The 23,986-nt window shown below is 39.0% G+C and overlaps 1 protein-coding gene across 3 annotated transcripts in view; it reads left to right on the forward strand.

The window, feature by feature from the left end:
* Positions 1-3,605: 3,605 nt before the first annotated feature.
* Positions 3,606-23,986, forward strand: part of ZC3H7A (zinc finger CCCH-type containing 7A) — a 31,340-nt gene continuing 10,959 nt past the window's right edge. For 2 of the 3 annotated variants that reach the window (XR_015260200.1, XM_086759634.1), the window contains exons 1-13: positions 3,606-3,730; positions 10,349-10,452; positions 11,664-11,703; positions 12,551-12,748; positions 13,286-13,444; positions 15,088-15,168; positions 15,253-15,294; positions 16,127-16,157; positions 16,680-16,960; positions 18,902-19,109; positions 20,064-20,128; positions 21,323-21,515; positions 23,218-23,379. Coding sequence is in view for 2 of the 3 variants with exons in the window: in XM_086759634.1 (XP_086615760.1) it covers positions 10,385-10,452; positions 11,664-11,703; positions 12,551-12,748; positions 13,286-13,444; positions 15,088-15,168; positions 15,253-15,294; positions 16,127-16,157; positions 16,680-16,960; positions 18,902-19,109; positions 20,064-20,128; positions 21,323-21,515; positions 23,218-23,379 (1,528 nt within the window). In the remaining variant the exon portion in view is untranslated. Of the gene's footprint in view, positions 3,731-3,775; positions 4,545-10,348; positions 10,453-11,663; positions 11,704-12,550; positions 12,749-13,285; positions 13,445-15,087; positions 15,169-15,252; positions 15,295-16,126; positions 16,158-16,679; positions 16,961-18,901; positions 19,110-20,063; positions 20,129-21,322; positions 21,516-23,217; positions 23,380-23,986 lie in introns of those variants that run through there. The other variant, XM_086759635.1, reaches the window with a different exon arrangement.

The following is a 23,986-nucleotide window of genomic DNA, read 5'->3' on the forward strand; positions in this document are numbered from 1 at the left end:
AGGTGGAGGCCTGAAGGGGTCTGTGGAAGAAATGACCCACGCCAGAGCAGTTGGTGAAGGACTGTGGTCTGTGGGAGGGACCCCACGATGGAGCAGGGGAGGAATGTGAGGAATTCTTCCCCAGAGGAGTAAGCAGCGGTGTAAAACAATAAGTGATGAACTGACCGTAACCCCAATTCCCTCTTCCCCGCTGTGATGCTTAGGGGAGAAGAGGGAGGGGTGGGGGGAAGTTACTTTGCTTTCTTTCTCATTATCCTGCTTTGGTTTTAATAAGAAATAAATAGTTTTCCCTAAGTCGAGTCTGTTTTGCCCATAACAGTAACTTTAAGGATTTCTCCCTGTCCTTATCTCAAACCTGAAGCCTTTTTTCTTATATTATCTCTCCGTGTTCCCTCGGAGGGTGGGGGGAGTGAGCAAGAGACTCTGTAGCTTCGTCCTGAGCAGGGCTAAACTACAAGAAGCCTTTATGTCCAAGACACACTTGTGTGATTGTAAGAAATTTTGCAAATGTGTGACTCCCTTAAAAAAATAGTAAAGCACTTTAAAAGATTTACAGATCTTAAGGGTATGCAGTGTCAAGGCTCAGTAGGCTGGAAAACGGAAGTTAATCTACTGAGAGCTTACAGAGTGGAACTTTTATTTGTATTAGTCTTTCAAATTTACTTACTGTTTACTATTTCTTGTCTGAATTAATAGAAAATGTCCTACATCTTCCATTTCATTTTTACATCACATTTTCAGAGCTCTCTGTGTGGCTCTGCAAATGAATACTCAATTTTCTAGTCCAGCAACAAGTTTTATTTGCATATCTTTACACACTTTGCACAAATAACACTTAGGAAGGTTATCTTAGCTAGGCACCTTGATTGTAATGATTAATAATTTACCTACTGCATTTTTGGGACTGTGTGCCTGAAGAGTGGGTTGGGGTAGTTGCTGTAGAGGAACTTTCAGGTATCACTTCATGTGGTTCCAGTTTTGCCACTCTTCCTGTTTAGATGTGTGTGGCAACATCAGGAGATAGTCTAAACTGTAATACCACTGACAGTCTGACCAGCATGTCTCTTTTTTTCCTTCTTCTTCCCTCTGCCAAAGCGAGGTGGTATATTTTGATTTGTTTCCAAACATACCAAGAGAGGTCCAAGTGACTTACATACCTTAGGGAGTAAAGCTAAAGCTAGCTGGGGAAAAAAAACCCTAGATCTGTCTCCCACCTGCTCATTATAACCCTTACTACTCTTCAGAGAAGGTTAAAAGCAGAGACTGGCACTTCCCCCCCTCCTTTTTCTTCTGGCTAAGAGAAGGTTACCCATTTTGAAAAATCGTTATCTTTTCTGTTCACATCCTCATTAGACCAGTCATCCATAACTTCATCACACTGCAACATATTTTACTCACAATTATCTTCAGAGGCTATTAAGAGGCCTGAAGCTAATGTTCAGGATAGCGGCTGCCATTACGAAATTTCCACTAGCCCTGTTTAACATGTTTGTTTTCTGGGTGCTAAAATATTGCACTGAAATTGCTTGATTTTTTTAATTCAAAAAGTCATTTCTAATTTTTGAACCTTTCAACCTAAAATAATTGTTACCTTTCTACTTTTTGTTGGATTCAGGTCAGACTTAATCTTGTAGCTATCCTGTAGGATTCAGCTCCTACAAATTGCAGGCGTGGCTGCCATCCCAAGAAGCGCAGGACTAGGACTTGTGCCCTCTGCTGCTCTAGTGGATCATGACTCCACTGCTGTGGAAGGAGAAAAGTTCAGCTTGCATTTACTAAAATAATACAAAAGTTTTGGCGAGGCATTACGGATGACTGTTTACTAGCTTTTAATTTTTGCTGTGAATTACGGTTGAGACATTGAAAGAAACTCAAGATACTCTCTATTGTATGCTAATACTTAATTTTTATGTAAAGGATACGACTGATGGATTTCTACACTAACTCCTACGCAAAAATCCATAGCTGTTTCACTGGCTGGTCCATTTTCAAACCATGTTCTAACAAGCATGAAATCCTGAATTCACTTAAAAAATGCTAAGTAGTTTCCTAAGGAAATTAAAAATGTTTATCGCCAAGATCAGGCTCATATTACAGAAGTTACAGTTTAACTTGCCTTATAGCTGTTTTCCAAATACTCTGCTGCCCCTCCACCACCATCCGTTTTGTAGTGACAGCAGAAACCACTTCTCTGCTACGGCATCACCACTCCATGCAAAACGTAAATGACCCATATCTGAAATGCACCTGTTAAGAGTACAAAGTCACAAACACAACTTTGCAACATGCCATTTGTGTAGGAAGATACCGTTACACCGTTTAGTTCTAGGGTCTAAAGGTAATTAAATAATAATACCTAAAGGAGGGCCTATAAGAAAGACAAAGAGAAACTTTTTAGCAGGGGCTATTGGGATAGAACAAGGCATAATAGTTTAAAAACAGAAGGAGGTAGATTCAGACTGGATATAATGGAGAATTTTTTTATGATGAAGGTGGTGGAACACTGGCACAGGTCAGGGAACCTTTCAACAGCGTAACTTCACCTGATAAACCACTAATTGGCTGTATTCCCTCCAGTCTCAATTAATGGTAGTATAAATTGTATATTATATTTTTTAAATCCTGGAAAGTTTCTTTATACCGTTCTACTACACAGGCTACATCAGTGCCCCAAATATTTTTTATCATTTTACTTGTGGGGACACCTGTACAAGACTGGTCAGCTGCACTGCTGACACTGCCATCACTAACGCTGCCGGGGAAAAGGAAACAGGATCATTAGAACATCGATTTCGTCCAGTCTACGGAGGTAAAAACCCAGCCTCTCACGAGCGAGCATTCAGGATCCCTGCAATCCCGCAGTTCCCGGGCACGGGACGCGTGCTGCCTGTCACCTCCTGCCTTCACCGGCCACTGCGGGGCCAGCGATGGCGAAGCCACGTTCCTTCGGCCTCTGCCGGGTCCTGTTCCGTTGTTCAGCACAACAGTCCGCATAACCGCGTGCCGCGGGTTCCGTCGCAAAGAGCCACGCACAGAACCAGTTCCCGGGTTCGCAGACGCTCATCCCAGATCCCAGTGGCGGAGAAAGCCCCGGGTCCCGCCGCTGCACGCGAGCGGAGGAAGCCGCACGCCGCAAGGCAGCGCCCGGGCTGCCGCTCCTCCCCAGAACCCAGCGCCGCTCCCGCCGCGCTCTCCCCGCGTTCGCTTCAAGGCGGCTGAGGGCGCAGCGCCCAGCACCGATCCTCGGAATAACGCCCACTCACTGCCGCCTCTCCCGCGCCCAGTCCCAGCAGACGGAGCCCGTCAGCGGACCGCAGAGGGCCCGGGCCGGGCCGGTCGCTCGCATCGGCCAGTGGAGAAATCGAGAGACGGGGCACGCTGTGCAGCCCCCTGAGAGATAAAAGGAGCAGGGGCGGGGGCTAAGCAGCCAGCCAATCAGCAAGAAAGAATTTCGCAGCCGGCACCAATCAGAAGTGCCAGTTTCCAAAACAAGGGTGGTGGGCCAATGGGAAAGCCTTCAGTGCTAGCGCTCCGGCCAATCGAGTCAAGCCACTCGTAGGCTGTGCCCGCGGCCTCCCAGCAGCAGAGGGCGCGCCCGGCAGCGGCGGCGCTGCCGAGGGCGGAGCGGGGGAGGCGATGCTGTTGTCGTTATCATCGCCGCCGCCGTCGCGCGCCTGGCTGGCTGGCTCCGCCTTCCGCGGCGCTGCGCTCCCGCGGGCCTGAGCAGCAGGTAAGGGGCTGCGCGGCCGGGGGAGGGACCGCGCTCCGCTTCCCCCCGCGCGCGGCGGGGCCTCTCCGCCTGAGGCAGGGGCGCCCGGGCGGCCCCGCCGCTAAGCTGGCCCCCGCTCCCTTTCCGCCCCGCTTGGCGGAGGGGGAGTCGCTCCCGCCCCTCCCCGCGCCGCGGGTGCCGGCCGCTCCCCGGCCGAGGGTGGGGCCGCGCCGCCCCGCCGTCGCCGCGGGGGCTGCCGCTTCGCTCCTCCCGGGGGAGCGGAGCGGCCTTCCCGCCGCCTGCGCCTCGCCGGTGCGGGGGGCGGCGGGCGCGGTCAGTGACGTGCCTCGTCGGTTCTGCTGGCGAAGTTGGCGGGGCCGTGCGGCGGGTGGGCGCCCCCGGAGAGGGCTTTCTATCGGCGATCGGGAGCCGGTTGGCGCGAACAAAGGCGGCGGCGAGTGGGCCCGGCCCGGCGCGGTGCTGGCGGTGGCGGGCCCGGGGCCCGCTCAGCCCCAGCCTGACCCGGGCCCGGCGGGAGCGTTCGGTGGGGCTGGCGGGTTTGCTGCGGCCGCTCGCCAGGAAAACGGGCGGTTGAAGAGGTCTCCTGTTGCTTCGGGACCGGTACAAAAGCCCTTTCACAGGAAGAGCGGAGAACGGGACCGTGTCCGGGCTGTGCCCCGCGCCCTCCCGGCCGCCGCTGGGGCCGCGTTTCGCGCGTGAGGAGTTTTCCGCGCTTTCTGCGCCGAGAGCTGCGCGCAGTGCCCTCGTTCCTCCGGCTGCGGAGAAAAACACCACCTGTGCTCCGCTCTCGTGATTTGTGGAGCCGGTGTTCTCGGTAAGGCAGCACTGCACGGTTTTGTTACAGAAAGCCGTAACTCTATCACAGGAAGTAAAAACCAGCCAGACAAAACCCCAAAGATAGTCGGTTGCGGCTGTCAAAATTGATCACCAAAGCTTATGCTGTTATAAATTCTGTTGATAAATCTGGATTTATTGATAAGATGCTCAGTCTTCAGCTTGCGTTTTGGATATGTTATTTACTGCAGCATCTAAGGGAACCATAAACCAAAGTCTTCCAGCCGTACTCCTTAATTTCCTAGGAAAATTAAGCAACCTTACAAAACATCTTTGTTCTCTCCTGTTTCTTTCATGGATTTAAAAGAAAAGTGGGAAAGCTATGAAAATGGAGAACAACTCTTGAACAGTATCTTATTATTTTGTGGGTAGGGAATGAGTGGGAGGAGATGCAGCTAAATACTTAAGGTAAATAAAGATTGTGGAATTAATAGGTGTTAAACTGTTGCTGTATTTTCTGTTTCTTGTGTTTTATTTAGATATTTCGTTTTGACAACAGTCAAAATTTGTGTCTCTTTACAAAAATAAAACTGAAACTGAGTTACATCTGTGTTATTAAGTGGCTTTTTCAGCTGGTGTAACAGAATTGTGTGGTTGTGACCAGAAGTATTATATTAAGCAGAGGAATTAACTCAAAACTATTGACGCATGTGCTGTGTACTATTTTCCCTGTTTCCCCCGAGCATGTTACATGTTTGAAATGCTGTATGTAATGGCCCAGTAATGCATGAGCATGAATATGAAATTATTTATGCCTTTTCTATCCCAGTGAGCTATTTTTAAAAAGGTTTTGTATTAAGATTTCTGTTTTCCCGTCCTCATCTTGATGCCAGGCCAAGTCTGTTGAGCAGTTTATGATCTCTAAGGCATGCTTTAATTTGCATTATAGTTTATTGTCTGTAATTATTCATATAAACTGTCAGATGGTTAGGATGGGCAATAAAATTGCTTCAAGAAGTCTGCTTTGGGTCAAGCTTATTCTGTGTCGAGCAGGTGCTTGATGACCAGTTTGATTCTTGGCTGCGTTGAAACTGGAGGTAATGGGGATGTTTTGGTTGGTGACATCTCTCTAGGAAGCAATGAGGATATAGCTGGATGTGTACCACTTCCTTTTCTTGCTTGTCTCTGTTGAGGTGGGGTCCTGCTTTCTTGTCCTCCTGGGATGGGAATTATACAGCTTTCTGGATCCAGGTGCTTGTTGGTGCAGGGAGTAGCAGCAGAGATTGGCTTTTGCTTCTTAAAGGAGACAGAGATTTATGCTGCCTACCTTTTAGTCATATGTTTGCTCCTACTGTTCTGTTTCAGTCTGACCCATTCTCTTTCCAGTATTCCCTTTGTTTATTACATGCTATTGTATATAGCCAGGGTATAACTTCTCTCTTCTGGAGTACTGTTTTTCTGTATGAAAACACTTGCGATCTGTTCATGTTTTAATTTCATACACATACTTCTGGTTTCAAAGTTTTTACATATGGTGGTGTAGATGATGGGTTAATTTTTTGACTGAGTTGATTTAGTATTTTGAGTTTGTTACCTTTTCTCCTGCCTGTATTAGAAAGAGGGGGAGAAGGCTGATGGTAGAATACAAAAGGGAGTCTCTGCACCCAGTGTGATTTTGCTAGACTTGCACCCCAGTCAAGGTTCTTAACTCAGCTGAACCACTGAGGCTGGTAGAGATATATCAGCAGCCAACATGATAAAAATTTCAATGTGCTTTGTGCTGTACAAAGATCTAATTTGAGATTCCTGTAACCCAGTAATTGCATTAATAGTGAACTCAGTGATGCGTGGCAAGAGGATATGCTTCTGTGTCTTAAAAGAACACATCTATACACTGCACTTAGTTTTTAGGTTTTAGCTCTGTGGAAAAGGAAGTGCAGTGAAGACCACTGACCTCCAGTTGTTTTCGGCATTTAGGCCTGAAGCTGCAGAGAATGCTTATTTGAAGTTTTTATAATAGCTGGAACCATTAATGTCAGTAATGAACAATAACAGATTTATTTGGTCAGTTACAGGTTATTAATTCCCAGTGGTAGTACTTCTGGTCCCCAAATAATGTTATGCGGTTTTCCTTTATTCTTCATTCATCTCTTAACAAACTGTCCGCACAATTGTATGCGATAGGAAAGAGGATTGATCCTGCCCAGTTCCCTGCCCTTTGGGACTGAATTTTCAACTGGTGGAACTTGTGTGCGTGGCAACCTGTAGATACTTGCTCCCTGGATTTGCAGGTTAGAAATGGAAAGGCTAGGCTGTCCAAAGTTTTAAGCAGTGTGAGATTCCTTTTCAGAATAACCAAGGCCTGTATTCCTTCTATAGAAAAACTCAATTCTCTGCATTCTGTATGAATTTATTGACTTGCATTCTGAAGATCAATTTTGCTTTGCAAAATAGTGTAGCAGTTGTGTTCAAAGCCCTTCTGCCTGAAGAATTACACCAGGCATACCCTAAATATTGTGGATGTCCTTTAAAACTCATCTTGAATGCTTCAGAAATGCCAAAATACAGAAAACAAGAAAACTGTCTTTTCTTATGCTGGAAGAAAAGCAAATAACCAGTAAGAGGCATAAGTGGCTTTGTATAAGAGAAACGTGTAGGTATTCCTGTCTGCCAGAGCTGGCACAAACTTGTTTTCCTCTGCATCTCCTATTTGCATAACTGGACCAGCGTCTGTCAGAAAAGGTGACACTGGCTACTGCCAGAGTACTTTCTGTCATTTGGCTTTGCTTTTGTGAAACATAATGGGTTGAAGCCTGTGGTAAAGGTAAAACAGTATAAATTAATCTTTAACTTGTTTGGGTTTAGACAGCTTTTTTATTTTCTTTACTAGATTTAGTAAATTGAGCTTGCAGTGGTCATGTAGCAGCAGTTACAGAAATACAACGTTTAGTGAAATGATCATTTCTGCTCATGACTTTAATTACTGATACATTAATCTGAGGGGTTTTGTTGTTTTTTTTTTTCCAGATCCCATACTATTTTTATTTCTTTCCTTTAGCTCATCTCTTTCATTGTGGAAGTGAATTGTACAAAGAATAAAGCAAGGGTGTAGGTTTTGCTTTTCTAGTAATAGTTACAAGCAACAAAGGAATATTTTAAACTTTTTAAATGTATGTACATATGCCTATTTGTTTTAAATGCTGTCCCTGCAGATGGCGGAGAAAAGCTATTGTTAAATAAGTGCAGTTTTTTAAACTTTGAAAGTGGATGGATGACATGAAAAGTCAAGACACGATTGTTATTTGCCTTGTGTGAGTCTAACGTGTTTCTGGTTGCTCAAGAGGATCTGAGAATAGTTTGGATAGGAGAGATGCTGTTAGAAGTGCTGTCTGAAAAAAAATTTAAATCCTCAGCAAAATCATCAAATATTGGGGCAACGTGACTGTCAAAGTATGTTAAGGAAAGCTAATTTTTGCCTCAACACTTTATGGATGCAGATGAGTAAGTAGGAAAAAAATAGAAAACTGCTTTGAATAATAAATTACACCACTCGCATATGTTCACCACTTGCTAGCTGTTCTTTTATCTGTGATCCTAGTTTGCAATGTTTCCACTAACTTTATTGTTATGGAGAAATTGGATCTGCCCATCCTCAAGTTTCAATATGTAATTTATTCTTTAATATTTATGCTAGAGGTGATAAAGAAATGCAATTGTTACTGCGTTGGACTTGTTTTATCTCTTTGCATGTTCTTGGTGTGGAGCATTGGGGCTGCTCAAAATTAGTAAAACTGATCTTAGCACTTGCCCAGATCTTGACATATGCAAGACTCTTGTGTTGGCAAGGTATTACTTCGTCAGTTGTTAATTCAGGGGACTAAAATATGTTTTACATAGCTTACTTATTTTTGTGGGAAAGCATATGCTGATATTGCTGCTGTCTTTGGTTAGTGTGAGAATTTCTCATTCTTACTAGCCCTCGTTTAAATTCTAAAACCTAAACCGTGAATGAGGAAATAAAAAATATTCAGATGCCAAATAAATTTCCTTTTGGCAGCTGTATTTAGGTTTCTTCGTAGATATGCTATTGTTATTCATTAAAACATTTCTCTTATAATAAAAGTCTATCTCATATACACCAAAAGCACCGTATGTGTTACTAACTTGCAGGAGAAAAGATGATGCATTAAGTAACAGTTAGAAAAGGTGTTCATGGTTATTTCCTCTCTGGAGAGTAGATTACTGAGTGCTATTTATATACCTAAACAAGAAATATCTGAACAATTTGTGTCAGTGAACTATTGTGACTGTCCCTTATGTTTACCTACAGACTGATTATTTTTAAGATTATCATTATTATTTTTAAGCTTGCTGATATTAGAGGTCACAGTGGGAAGTGAGGTGAAATAGGGACCCTGGAGTGCTTCCATTAATTTGCTTAGTGACCTCAGTAAAATTACTCAGTTTCTTTGTACTCATCTTAGGAATATGTTACAATAGGACTTATCTTTAATGACTTTAAATGGTACTCTTAATGACCTGAAATGGTGTTGACTTCATATTTTCATTTAAGATACTTTGGAAAGGTTTGTAAAAATTTTTGGAGCTGAAAGCTTTTCAGATTGTTTCATTATTCCAAATCATACAGAGGAAGCAGGGTATCTTCTCCAGCTGGTTTGTATTCTCCATTAGGATTTTGTGAGTTTGCTGGGGGTTATTTTGGTTTTTGTTTTAACTTTGTTTTCATTCTTCTGTCACTGATGTGAAATGGTAACCTGGCACAAAATACTGGCTTTCCTTTTGTTTAGTTTGAAGACTAACAGAAATGTACTGCATGCAGGTTGATTTTTTTTTTTTTTAACTATAAATTCCTGCGAAGAGCAAATTTCTTACCCCCCCAAAAATATGTATTTCCTCAAGCTAAAAGCCTTTTTCTGAATTTCAGTATTTTAATAATAAAACTTTATCCTACTGATCTTTTTTTTTTTCTAAAAATAAGTTGTGTTCTTATATTGCAATGAGTCACAACTCTATGCAGCTGTGAAACTATACTTCAGGTAGCCTTAGCTTGAAGGTTATACAGATTGTTTTAGCCTGTTTAACTTGAGTGTTTGAAAATCCAGTAAATGAAAGACACAAAGAAAAAAAATCACTGATTCAGACTGCTTAAATTGGATTATGATGTGGAATTACATTCAGTAATTCAGTTTTTCCAATGAAGTAGGTAGTCTTTGCTACTGGTAAAGTTTTTGTTATTTTCATCTTGGTCAACTGGTAGATATTATTAAAGGAGTGGTGTTTTGCTTCTAATTAAACCTTAGTGACTGGGTGGTGATAAGAGAGTTTAGAATTAGACTTAATGGTAGTTTTCTAATCAGCTTGGGTTTTATTGATAAATATACCAGAGTCTTGAGTTTATTTCTACTTCAACAAACAAATTAAAAAGTATAAATCTATTAAAAGGGGACAGAGGTGAACTTTAGCTTGGTTTAGCAGTTATGCATGCAAGCTGCGGTTGTAGTTTGGTTTAGTTTCACGAACGTGACTGCATCATCTAGAGTAAATAAGTGGAAAACCAAAGATAAAGTAGAGATTGGAGGAGAGGTTTTCTGTAGAAGCGTTGTGTAACTGGCCGCTGATAGAGGGGGTGTTTGGTTCTGACCTGGGGCTTCTACCTGTATTGCTTCGGGCACTTCAGCAGTTGTCTGAGGTTTCTTCAGAGTGCATCTCTGAGGCTGTGATGCAAGTGTCGTCTTTGTATGATGGATGTTGATGTGAGATCCTTCTGGTCCAAATGCAAACTGCTATATATTAACAACTGTTTAATCTTTCTTCCTTTTTGAGGAGTGGCATATCTGAAAAGTGGATGTTCAGGATAACATGTCCAATGTTTCGGAAGAGAGAAGCACTAGACAACAGGACATTAAGAAAGGACTCCAGTTTATAGAGTATGATTTTATGGTTTTATTCTTGTATGCTTATATGCGTGTATATATGAGATGGGTAGCTCTGGGAAAGTCCTTTTAATGTGGCACCAGTGGAGGAAGGAGGGGAGCACCTGTGTTTCTCCTCAGAGTATTTGCTGACACTAACACAGAAATGGAAAGCGGTCTTAAAGAAAAGAAAGAACCTTTCTTTGTTCCCAAACAGAGCAGATTGAAGGTGGGAGAGTATTCCTTTTCTGCCTTTGAGAAAAATCAGTATTGAATTTTTTTTGGTGGGTGGAAAATGCTGATAGCCTGAAAATCTACCTTACACTTATGGACAGCCACACGTAAGACTAGGTTGCTGCTGAAAGGGATGGCTTTGCTCACCGCTACGTAAATGTTTCAACTCTCTGGAGCTAAAATTTAACCTAATGAAAAAATCATCTTAGTAGTTAATTTTCTTTTGGATCAGTGCCAAATTCTTCTTCAGAAGATCCTGGTTAGCTTAAAATAATTGTGAAATTTCAGACTAGTTCACTGCTTGCCTAAGACATTCCTCAAAAAAAAACCAAAAAACAAACAAACAAAAAAAAAAAACCCAAAACCTAAAAAAAACCCAACCAAAGACTAAAGAAACCCAAAACACTACCCTTTTAAAATTATTTAGAAGCAGATTCTCAGATAACCTGTATGGGAAGGGAAAGGGTTCTTATTTTTCTTCCTGAGAAGTTGGAGGTAGATACCTCTGTTCTGTGCTAGAAAGTTTCTGTTGTGTATCATACAAAAGAACTCTTAAAATTCCTGTTCTGTCATTGGTATGACTTAATTAAAATGGATGTGTTCTTTTGACAGATAATTTGTCATTTTATAATACTTACAAGAAGGTTGTAGCTCTTGTCATGTATAATCTGTTTCTGTACAGTGGAGGAGAGGAAGGAAATAGTTTTTAACCAAACAGCATTAAGATTTTAAACTCAAAGCATTCAAAACCATAATGTGTTTTAAACAGCAGAGTTAGGAAATGAAAATGAGTCATGAGTAATAAGAAAACATTATTTAATTAAAACCAATCTACAAGCACTCCCACCTTGTTCAGTGCAGGCAATAGAGAATATTTAGTGTTTTGCCTGTTGCAACAAGTGAGGCTGCTTTTAGTAAGAACCAGTATTCTCCAATGTGATCGTCTTTTAAGCAATATATGTAGAAGTAAATTTTGTAATTTCTTTTTCTAGATCAACTTTGCCCTATCCAGGGACACAAGAACAATATGAGGTAATGAAATTACTTTTGCATTTCCGAGAGTTTTTAACATGGACCTATCTTATTATATTTATTCTTTTTTAATAATAATTTAAGTAATGATATAGTATGAATGGTGATTTTACAATGTCTTAGTATTGGAAGTGGAGGACTACTTACATTGTGATATGAGTATGCAGATATTTGGATGCCTGGAATTCACTTATAGAGCAGTTCAGATTAACTTTTTCTTAACTAGTGTTAGGGATGAATTTGGGGCAGTCATTAGATAAAACCATCTGCTATTCTGAGTAAAGTTTAGAGTAGCACAGTAAAAGGGAGATAAAAGGACCTCAGTCACATAAATCTTCATAACGTATTTTGTTTCTGTACATGTTATAATTGTGCATAATTTTTTACTTATTTTTCAAATTCGTCTTTTTAGCATTTTTATCCAATGGTAGGTGATTTCATTGGTTTTGAGAACATATTAGATAAAAATGCAATTGTACACATTCTAGATTAAAAAAAAATCTTTTGCTCTGCAAAAGCAGCCTTTGTGTACTACTGGTTTGCCAGTTGCTATGGCTGCTGCTTGCTAAAAGAGTGTAGGGAACATATATATATGTGTGTGTGTATGTCTTTTTTACCTTACTTATACAAAGTAATTCTTTTATCAGCACATGTATTCTGGTGTTGAATATTAGAGATTGTCTTGGAAAAATGTCAGAAGGAAAATACTAATATAGATGAAAGCTTTCAATTTCATTTTGATTCTGTGAAGTTACACATATAAATTTTCTGTTTAAAAATATATTTGGAAATATAGAAGACAAACAAAACTGCTGTTGATGAGTGTTTCTTTTTTTTGTTGTTGCAGTTATTTATACGAGAGCTTGTTAGAAATCTTTTTAATGAAGGGAATGATGTATATCGAGAAGGTGATTGGCGAGGATCACTGAGTCACTATACAGAAGCTATAAACATAGCTGATTATGCTAATTCTGAAGAAATCCATATTTCTGATGATATTTTAGAAAAGCTGCATGTGAACAGGATAGTATGTTTTTCAAATATGGTAAGCTTCTATTTAAACTGTACGATTTCTTAAGAACAGCATGCTTAAGTGAGTATGAGGACACCGTCAGTTTCCTAGTGAGTGAAAAGCTCTTGGTGTTGGTTTGAGAATTGGCATGTTTCAAATCATTTGGGCGCATTCATTTCCTTCTTTTTACAAGTATAATCATTGGGATATGTTTAGTTACTAATACTAGAATATTCACATAAGTGTCATACTAGACTTGGAAGCTGATGGAACAGTATACATTTATACTGCTGATTGCACCCGAGTCTGCTGCTTTCTCTGTGGAATAAGATGGCTCTTGTGAAAGAGCTCAGTTGTCTCCATGGCCACCGCTGGAGTTACATGAATGATGGCCCTGCTTGTTTTTAGTTGCATAAGTTGGTGAGTTAGCAGAACTCGTACATGCAGCGTGCAGTGACCTTGGTAAATGTTTTATAGTGTTTCAATACCATCATCTAATATAGTTTAAATTTGATATTTCAATGAGAATAGTTCTGATTAGTGCCTTTTTTTTTTTTTTCCTTCTCGTAGGGATTGCATGAAAAAGTTCTAGAAGACTGTGAGACAGCATTAAGATTGAATGAAAATAATTTCAGAGCTCTCTATCGGAAAGCAAAAGCTTTGAATGAACTGGGAAGGTATGAGAAGGCTTATGATGCTGTAGCAAAGTGTTCTCTTGCCGTGCCACAGGTAGGTAAATTATATATTGATGATTATTTTTAAAGATTTAATACAGAAAACTTATGTCAAAACCATTGAAGGTCTTTTGGTTGGTCTGGGTTTTTTTAATGCAGTAAAGTATTTTTTTTTATTCCTCTAAGAATTATTTTTTGTTGTGGAAGTGGAGACCATTAGCAGAGATTATAGTCCCCAAGCGCAGTTCCTTGTGTTAACTTTCAGCAAAAGAAATAGTCATTTTGGAGTGAGTCAAGTGCCATAAATGTTTGCGATAAACACTAGAACCACTAAATTAGTTGTTTAAAATTCTCTACAGTCAGAAGTATACTCACGACGTAAAAAGAAAAAGCACTCATAATTATAACATACAATACTGATTCTCTTGATAACTATTTTATCCTTCAAAGCATTTAGTAACGTTCTTATCTGTGCGTTGTCGTCCATCCAAAGAACTTACTGTGCACCTCTCATCTTGGGCTGTATCTATACTAGCCAGCAGCGTGTGGTATAACAGGAGAGGATCTGTAGACTTAAATGCTGGTCCTGAGGATCTGATTTCGATGGCTGTTTGTGATTTTTTGATTTATTTATTTTTTTAAAGGAGTTGGAGTGGATCAAGTGCACTCCTGACTCACTTTCAATTTAGTTTCATCCAAAATCAATCAATTTGGCTCTCTGAGACCCTTCATAATACAAACATAATGCAGTGAGTGAGAATGAGATTTCACTTCAGAAATGTGCTCCTGAATTGAACGAAAATGCTGATGGAAACTTTACATGCTTTGTTCAGAATAGACTGATCACAGGACAGAATACTGAGTGACTTTTTTTTTTTTTTTGCTTTTCTACATCAAAATAACAGTGAAATGGCTAGACGCCAAACTGCTGAGCATAGTTTTACCTCTTGATATAGAGAAGGTTTCAGTTATGTTTCCAAAGACGCTAACAGTTTAGCTGAATGTGTAACTTTGGACTTTGGATCTTCACTTTGCACCTCCAGATCTGAATGTTTTTGCTTAAGGTTTATATGCCTTTATATAAGTTTTCTAAATAGATTTTTTTTTTTTCTAGCTATAGGACACATTCTGAAAACTGAATCTTAAATGGATAGTTACTATAACTGTAGGACATAGTGAAATATGACCAGGTTTTTAACCCAGTTTTTCTAGTTGTATCATGTAATTTGGCACTGCCAAAATGTGGAGTTCTCATTAAGTTTTCAGCAGCATTACGTCATAGCTGACATGGTAATCAGAAATGTGGCCCTCAATTTGTGTAAAAAAAGACCAAAACAAAAAACCTTTATCCCCTCAGAGAACAAACAGTCTCCCCCAAGTAAACAAACAAAAAATACCCACCCACAAAAAACCTCACTTCTCTGAACTTTTCTGGTTTTAGATTCAAATAAATGCAAGACAAGGATACTGTCTATTTTCTGACTTTTTAAAAAATTCAAAATATTGGAGTAATTTTGCTTGAGGGTAGCTGTATTTTTAAGCATTAACTTGCAGTCCCATACATATGTGAAAGAATAAAGATGCATTATGAGACAACCTGCATGTAGGGATCTTGCAGACTATATACTGAGATGTAAACAGATGCCTTGACTAGATGACAATACATGTAAATTATGAAATTTTATTCATGTCTTTTAGGATGAAAGTGTGATTAAGCTTACCCAAGAACTAGCTGGAAAACTAGGGTTAAAAATAAGGAAAGCATATGTAAGAGCAAAGGTAAGATTTTATTTTAACATCTTACTGAGATTTCCCTCTCTTGATATAAATTCTGCATTTAACAAGGATATCCTTTCATTGCAGCCGCCCTCCTCAAATTCAGTTTCTAGCGATGTATCGACTCAGGTAAGGTTTTACATGTTCCAAGTGCAAGCTGACTTTAAACTACAGGGAATAACTGTTTCATAATTTCATTGTGATGCAGTGAAAATGGTGCGATTGACATTTTATATAAGATGCTGTTATTTTGGACTCTAGGGTTCTGTTGATCTTTGTGTTCAGTTTTGTTGTATATTTATGGCAGACTAGGTCGTAAGATTATAACTCAAGTTATCTTTGTAGAGTTAGCTAAAATATTAAATCCAGTGCAATGAATATATTTACTTTTAATGTCTTGAGTCAAGGGCACAGTTAATGTGCTAATTTGTTTGTTTGTTTGTTTATTTTCTTTTATTGACAATTATCAAAGTAAAGGGTACTAGGGTAAAATCCCTTTTAATTTATGCATTTGTCCAGATTTGACCTTCATGAGCAGCTGAAATTGCATTTATATCACTGCTTGTAGTGTGGCTGAATAGAGGTAATGAAGAGGAGCTCATACCTTATCTTACAGACTTTTTTTCATGGGAATGTAGACAGTTTAGCTATAAATAAATGAGGAAACTTAGGAACAGGTCATTTAAGAGACTGTTTAGACTCTTTCATTCCCTGAAATATCACTTTCACTTTTCTTGGTTGGTTGCAGATTTTTTGTGATGCTGTGAGTGGATTTCAGTCTGCAAATAGATGCTTTATCTAAAAAAAATATTTGACGCTTAAATTCCATTAGACTTCATAAATTACAAATTTTACAAAACCTAAATTTGAGGACTTACATTCTTAGTCTGTAAATATGTATTTGAAAATTTTTAATGGCTTTTGTGCAAGGTGCTGAGAGGTATTTTTTTCTCACTTGCAGAATTCTTCTTCTGTAGAAGATATTGAGTTAGGTGAGTGTTGTTGTGTTACAATTTTAATGCTAGGAAGCTACATATGCCATGTGTATCTTGTATTTGTTATGAAATTTCTTAAGAAAATTAATCTTGTCATTTGAAAGATCTGTGATTTAAAAATTTGATCTATTTATCTCTAAAACTACATATCTACGTGCTTGAGCAAATTTCCTTTCTGTCTCCTCAGCTTGATATGATTGTAACTGCTTCTACAGTGATCATCTCATACTGGTCTCTTTGACTTGGAAAAAATAGGGATGGGAGAATATGCCAAAGATTTAGTAAAGTATCAAACCTGTAACTTTTCCTGTCTTTAGTTGAGTACTGTATAAACTCTGAGATATAGGTACACATGAATTGGAAGCTATTGGAAGCTGAAAACATTCAATGTGGTTTTACTTAAACATTCTTCATGTTTCTCCGCTCTCTCAGGCCCCACATTGTCAGGGTAAAAGTTACACGACATATTTTCATATTTTTGAACAAATGTTCCAGTCATACCCATCTTCTCTGTTTCAGATTTGTCTGACCAGAAGCAAGAGATGGTTTCTGCTGCTGCTTCATCAAACTTTGTTTCTGAGGTGTCTAAAGTGTCATCAGTACCTGTACCATCTTTATCTTCTGTTATGCCTCTTCAAGTGGAAAAGGTTTCTTTGCCTTCTGCAGTGTTGGCAAATGGAGGGAATGTTTCTTTCTCTATGCCAGAAGCGTGTTTAGATTGTGGAGATGGAGATATAATTATTGGGGAAGAACTTGATGAATTACTCGATTCTGTGCCTGATCCAGATGAAAGTGTAATGGTAAGACTTTTTTGTTTGGTTGGTTGTTTTTTTTTCTCCAAAGACTGTCCTTATGAGTGGAATCTTATATTTTTATCAAGTGGGCTGGTAGTGAAAAAGTGAGTTAACTTTTGTAGCTGCATTGAGTTGTATCTGTGCTTAGTCAGGTTGATTTTCTGGGGTGCAGATTCTTGCAAACGTGGCTGTAAAGATACTAGGACCCAGCATAACTCCAAGGACAATTACATTGGTTTTGCATGTTGGAAAACCTGAGAGAGGGTGCTGGGGGAGGGATACTGCTTCAGAAATACAGCTATACTACTGCTGATCCCCATCCCCCTGGTACAGCGGGAGCGGTACTATTTCCAGGAAGTACTGTGAAAAGTGAAGTAGACATTTGGAGTCTGGGCTAGTATGGTTTGGGGTTTTAGGGGTTTTTTTGTTGTTGTTGTTGGTTGGTTGGGTTTTTTTGGTGCAAATAAACTCTCAAAATCTGAGAGTGTGTTGGCGTACCCATCTCGTAGCTGTAGAAACTATAGTTAAACTTATGTTAATAGCTTTGTAAGACAGTAGTACTTGCGCTGTGGTCTTCCAGTGCATTTGCTAGTATCTCTACAGTCAGAGCTTGTCCAGATCCACATCCTCATAACAAGAAATAGACCATCATGAGTCTAACTTTTGGTATTTTTTTAGAGGAGATTATTAGAGAAATTCAGGCACATGAAGAATTGTTCTTAATTACACCGTCATAACAGACTGTGAAGCATACAGAGTTCCTCTACTGTTAGTCAAAATGAGAGCTCTTTTAAAATTATGAATGTTAAATGATAAGTGTTAGTCAAAATGAGAGCAGAGTTATCTGAATTAAATAGCAAGGTTATTGACTCTCTGCTATGGCCCTGCTAGTCATTTGGAGCCCTTAGTATTGCAATGTTAAATGAGGCTGTGGCATGTTTAATTCTTCAATCAGTTGTGATTTTAATTCTTCATTCAGCTGTGGATGCAGTTGTAAATCTTTAAATAAAAAATACTTGAGCTTCTATTTTTCTGTTTTATGCACTTTGTTTTATAGAGTGTATTTTGGAAATGTAGAAAGTAATTATTTTTGAGAGGTCCTAGGAAGTTCCCTGAATTGGTCAGGTAGTTGGACTAGATGATTGTTGTAGGTCATTTCCAACTGAAATGCTCTGGTCTAGTCTAGTCTAGTCTGCCATAGTGAAAGCCAGGAGGAGGTACAGTCTTCCAAGATAGACTGCAGTCTCGTGTAGTGTAGAATCCTGAGTGAGTTGTAGGCTGACAACTTGGGGAACGGAGGGAGTTTCACGTTGGCCAAACTGTGCAAACTAAATTGGTCAACCTCCACACAAGGACAGAGCTTCTTGGGGCAACAGGGAGGAGGGAGGGAAACTCGCCTCCTTGGCAGTGTCCTTAACAAAGGTGTACAGAAGGAGGTGTTCTCTGCCATGAGGGAAAGGAAGGTGATCTGGCCTTTGCTGAACATGGTATTATTTAATTGTGTCTGAGGATTTATTTCAAAGTTAACTCTTAACTCTGTACTGTACTGCAATTTGATTAATGTTCTCTTGATTTAGAAAAAAATAATGTAGATTTGACTCTTCCTACTCTTCCCTATTATGTTTTTGACATAATCCAGCTCTGATCTGATTCATTAAAAAATCCAAATCTGTTAATAAGTAAATAAACTTCAGCAAACCAAACCTTTGAAGTGGTTGATTCACAGATAATTCCTTGCATGAGGGCATTGTTTAGAGTTTGATTACTGTAGTTCCCTAAGTGCACTGTAGCTCTGTACCGTACTGTAGCGTACCTTTAATTGTTGTTTTTCAATATGTTTATAAAAATTTTGCAGGAACTTTATTAAAATAAATACTGTTGCAGATTGTGTTCTTAAGAGGCTTTTTTTTGTGTGTGAACATTCTTTTAAAATGTCTTTTTTTCCAGCAAACTACAGGAGCCAGAGGACCTATTCCTGCAGCAAGTGTAGCTCCTAGTGTACCTTTCTCTGCCTCTTTGTTGGGGACTCTGCCAGCTAGTGCAGGATTTGTTCCTTCACCTTCTCTTTCAGAAATCTTCTCACAGCCTTTGGCTTCTTCCCTGGAAAATTTTTGTTCACCATTAAGCACCTTTTCAATCAGTGACCCAAAAAGAGGTAAGAAATTAGTCTAAATATTTAACCTTTTATGATGAGAATTGTGCACGAACCAACTGGCTTCTCTTTTTAACAAATGAATTTTCACAACTATTCAGTGATACTTAATACTTATATAAAATTTGATCTGTGTTCACAGTTTTTGAGTATTGATAATCAGTGTTGATTGTACACAAGAATTTATAAATAAAGCTTTTGTTTACTTGGGGTCTGCCTAAGCACGCTCCAAGCTCCCTCTGTGCAGTTTTTCTGCATTTATTTTGTAAGTTATTTGTGTCAAGTGAATAAGTGTAAAGAAGGAACCATACCATGTTCCTTCAAACACTTTTAAAAAAAAAAAGTGTTCTTGCAGCTTAAACTATTTCTGATTATTTGGCAATAAACAATAATTCTAAAAGGCTAATATAACTGTATATTCTGAAGAAATACCAGTATTACATGTTTGGATTCAAACTCTAGGGACTGTAATTACGTAGTGAAATCAGGTATGTGAAAAAGCTATAAATAGTCAATGAACTAGAAAATATAAAGTTTTGTCGCTAATTACCAGTGTTAAAGGAGCATGTTCTCTTTAGAATGAAGCCAGAGTTAACAGAATTTAAATTAAAAATAGAAAAATCCTCTTAACCTTCTTTAATCTCACTTTTGATAGTCAGGTATTGCTTATCTAGCTGCCCTTTTTGTACTGCACAAGTATCTTCGTGTTGCTTAAGCATATGCCTCTGTAGATTTCGCTGATGTTAATCAGATGGTTATATTGAAAATTATTACCTAGTAATTTTTCAGCCCAGACGTTTACAAGGGGCTTTTACATAATTGAAAAAAATAATCACAACCAAAAAAAAACCACTTTGGTGTTTGTCAAAAAACAAACTTCTCAGGAATTATAAATCTTTTTTTGCATAGGGTGTTTTAGGGAACTGAAATAGTTAAAACTTATTTTTATTCCTTTAGACCTCTCAAGTTCAGCTTCTAGAGATGGAACACCAACACTTAACAGCAATAATTCCCCCTTGTTTGTAAGTGTTTTTCATGTTTTCTTTCACATCAGTTCAAATGTTTACACTTTGAAGGTTTAACATAATCTTAATTTTGGCAGTAGAAGTTTCTATTTTAAAAAAAATTCACTTTTATCATTAAAATACAATTCTGACTTGGAAAACAGGTGTACAGTGACTCACAGCAACAGTAACTGAACACAAGAAAAAACTAACAAAGGTTGTTTTATATATGCAAACTTTGGCTACTGTCATAGCCAGTTTTCCGTTCTGAGGAACTTACTGTAAAATACTGCAGAAGTGTAAAATAACCAACCTGAGAGAGAAAATACCTTATCATCTGAGTGCCAAATATTAGAGTTCTGAAGAACTGTCCTAGTACAGGAACACAGCAGAGACTGCCTTGTCTCTGAGAATCTGTCTGGTCTCTGTATTCTAGTCGTGCTGTTTATTTTCAGTCAGGTTGCTAGCCATTGATACGTGGGAAAGGTGGCATGAAGGATTGCATCCTTCTGAGCCAGGATGGAGTAACAATTAGCCTGGAAAGTGCTGTGTACCTGATTGGGTCTTTGTCGTAGTTCAGCCCCAACGGGGACCAGACTACGCAGTCTCTCTCTCACTCCCCCCACTCTCCGAGAGAATAGGAGGAGATTTGACAAACAAAAGAAAACCAGGAAAAAAAAAACCAAACACGCGGGTTGAGATTGAACAAAAAGTAAATTTAACAGTGATGACAGAAGAAAACAAGAGAGTGATGGAACACAAATACAGTATAATAGCTCACAACAGATCTCCACATCCAGTCTCTTCCAACTAGCAGGGCCTCCCTTCAGCACCCTCCTCACTTATATACTGAACATGATGTCAGATGGGATGGAATAGCCCTTTGGCTAATTTGGGTAAATTAACCCCAGCTGTTAGCTAATTAGTTAACTATCCCAGCCATAGGGGCTACCAGCTTCAGTTCTCCACCCAGCTCAGGTAAATATTAACTCTATCCTGGCCAGAACCAGGACAGTCTTGTAATGTGCTTAGTCTGTGCTGGTTATATGGCTTTTGTAAAATCTCCCTTCTTAGGCATGGGGTTAAGTTTGTATTATGAACTTTTTGTGTGTAGTTTTTCTTATGCTTTGAAGAATAATTTCAATAGGTTACACTTTAATTGTAGATAAATTAAGTTATGTGGATTGAGTAAAATACGCTTTCTTCCAACAGATAAATGGCCCTAGTAGTTTGTTTGGCTCCGAAAATTACATGGGAATTGCAGGCCAAACTAGAAATGACTTTTCAAATGTTTTTAGCAGTGCAACTGCTAATATACCTGTATCTTCAGCACTTGCGGGAAGAAACCCATTAGAAGGCACACATGAGCTGAGACAGGCCTGCCAGATATGCTTTGTCAAAAAAGGTAAGGGGCTTTTAAACTCAATTAGTTTGATTTTTAGAAAATGAAAAAGCATTCATTTAAAATTTTAGTGTTGATAAGTTGAAACAGTTGACTTCTAAACAGTTTTAATCCTGACTTGTTCTTTGCAGATGTAGTACAATCTTATTATTAAGGAACTGGTAAAATGTTTCAACAACTACTTTACCTTCTTTCTTCTTGTCTTTATTTCTTGTCCTAATAGATTCTTGATTCCCAAAACCACCACAAATCACCACAGGCTTTCCCCAGCCTGTAGGTTTACTATCGTTCACATTCTGTATTCGCTTTCCTCCCAACCCCCAGGGTACTGTGAAGAGTGACACCTTTGCTCAAGACTAAAAAAAAACTTGCAATACTCTCTCTGATTGGCCATGGGGAATTGAACCGCAGTTCAAAGTACCTGGTAACCTTCACATCCCATCTGTTTTATTGTTCTTTCAAACTAATTCTAAATCATAATCCTGAGGCTTCCAAACCTTAGTAATAATTAACTCCACTGTATTGACTCAGAGGATCTTAACCAGTATTGGGCTTTAATACAACTAATCTTTTAGGCCTGAGCTGTTGCTGCTTAAACAGAGCTGTATTCTAGAGGCAGTAGGTGTATTAAGACTAATCTTAAAAATAAGCGTTGTGTTTCAAGTTATAGGTGTCATTGATACATTAATAAAGTGCAGCATAGTAACGGATCTTATAAAGAATTGTGTCAAGACATTTCGGGGATGACTATTTTAGTTTTAAGAACTTTTGTATTAGTATAAAATTATTTTTACAAGAAAAATCCATGAAATTATGTTTGAAAAAACATAGAACATGTTCTGTTAAAAGCAGGAGCTATAGAATGTTGGTGGAAGTACTTAGTGTCTTTCTATCTTGAGTTTTTGTATGAAAGCATCTATTTCTTCTGTTTCTTTAAATCTCTAGCAAAGCCTTTAAGTGTTTCCTGGGTTTACTACCTACTTTTGAAACTGTGCTGTTCAGTGTCTTGTCCAGGGCAGCTGGGTGACACTCTTGTTTTTTTAGTCCATTAAATAGCAGAATTCACTGGGCATTGCTTGTCTGCAGACTCACTCCTCTGTTTCTCCATTTTAGTGGTAATGTAATCTTCAATTCAGTATCATCCTGAAGACAGAGTTTAAAGCTAGGCATACTTTTGTTTCCAAAATCACAAACTTCTGGGGTTGGCATTTATATTTTTGGCACGTGTGTACTTCTTGCCTGGCGTGTTTTGTCTCTGAACATAGTAACTGTTCTAATATAATAAAAGTTGAAGGTTGAGAGATCCATTTACTTATCTTTAATGTCAATGCAGATGAATTTCATAAATAAGCAATTTAAGTTTTAAATTAGTGTTACGGAAATGTATACTTTAGAATTTGAAAAAAGCGATTTATTGCTGTTCCAAAGTAATCTTAAGGTTATAAAACAGCATCCCTCCCCAAGTAACGTCTGTTTTTTTTTCTTGCCGAGACTGGTTCTTTTGTAAGTATTCAGTTATTTTTCTATTCTGTTCAACATGGCTGTTAATGACTTTTGGTTCTTCAGAGCTGCTGGTGCAAGTAGGAATTCTATACAGTGTGCTCGTGTACTCTGTTTTTGGGCTTATGTACCAGTCTATGTATGGAAATGTTAAAAGTATGCTGCAATTTATGCAACTACAAGCCATTTTCTGTGATTGTTTCAGGTCCTAAATTACTGGATTACGCTTACCATCCCAGTTTAGAACATAAATGTAAGAAGGATATTCTAATTGGCAGAATAAAAAACTCTGAAGATAAATCATGGAAAAAAATACGTCCAAGACCAACAAAGACACAGTATGTGGGACCATATTATATATGTAAAGGTATGTGTTATAGATAGTAAAATGTTAATGCTTACACTCAAAGAAATATAGTTTAGCTTTTCCATAGTGAAGTGTAAAACGAGTCTTTGTTCTTGCTAATGGGAGGTGGAGAAGGAAGTTCACTGGGCTGTTTATATTTTCAAAAGCTGTAAGGAAACTTGTGTTTTGAACCATTAATGTGATTATTTAGAGAACGTGCACTGTACTTCTGTACTGTTTTTCATCATGAATAACTTTGCTTCCAAGTGCAATATTTTTATATCCCTACTTTTGCTTTTTTTTTACTGTATCGCTCCATGTGACCCGTATTTCCCTTCTTTGCCTCTGAACTATGCATAGAGTATTCATTACTAGCGAAGGTCATGGGAGTGGTTCCCTTCATATTTCTAATACTCTCCCAAAAGTTTTGCTGTGCATTTGTGTCACCATTTGACCAGCCAGTAGGGGAGATAGACTACAGTCCTGAGACGCGGAGCCTGCTCTGACTACAGCAGGTCTGTCGGCATGGCCCCACTTTCTCATCACAAGTTGGTGTGTTCTGGCAGGGAGATGGTCTGGGCCAGGAGGGACACGAAGCACAGCTTTTCCAGCTGCTTTTAAGTTAGTG

The sequence above is a fragment of the Chlamydotis macqueenii genome, chromosome 15, assembly GCF_036417535.1.
Source record: "Chlamydotis macqueenii isolate bChlMac1 chromosome 15, bChlMac1.mat, whole genome shotgun sequence".
NCBI lineage: Eukaryota > Metazoa > Chordata > Aves > Otidiformes > Otididae > Chlamydotis > Chlamydotis macqueenii.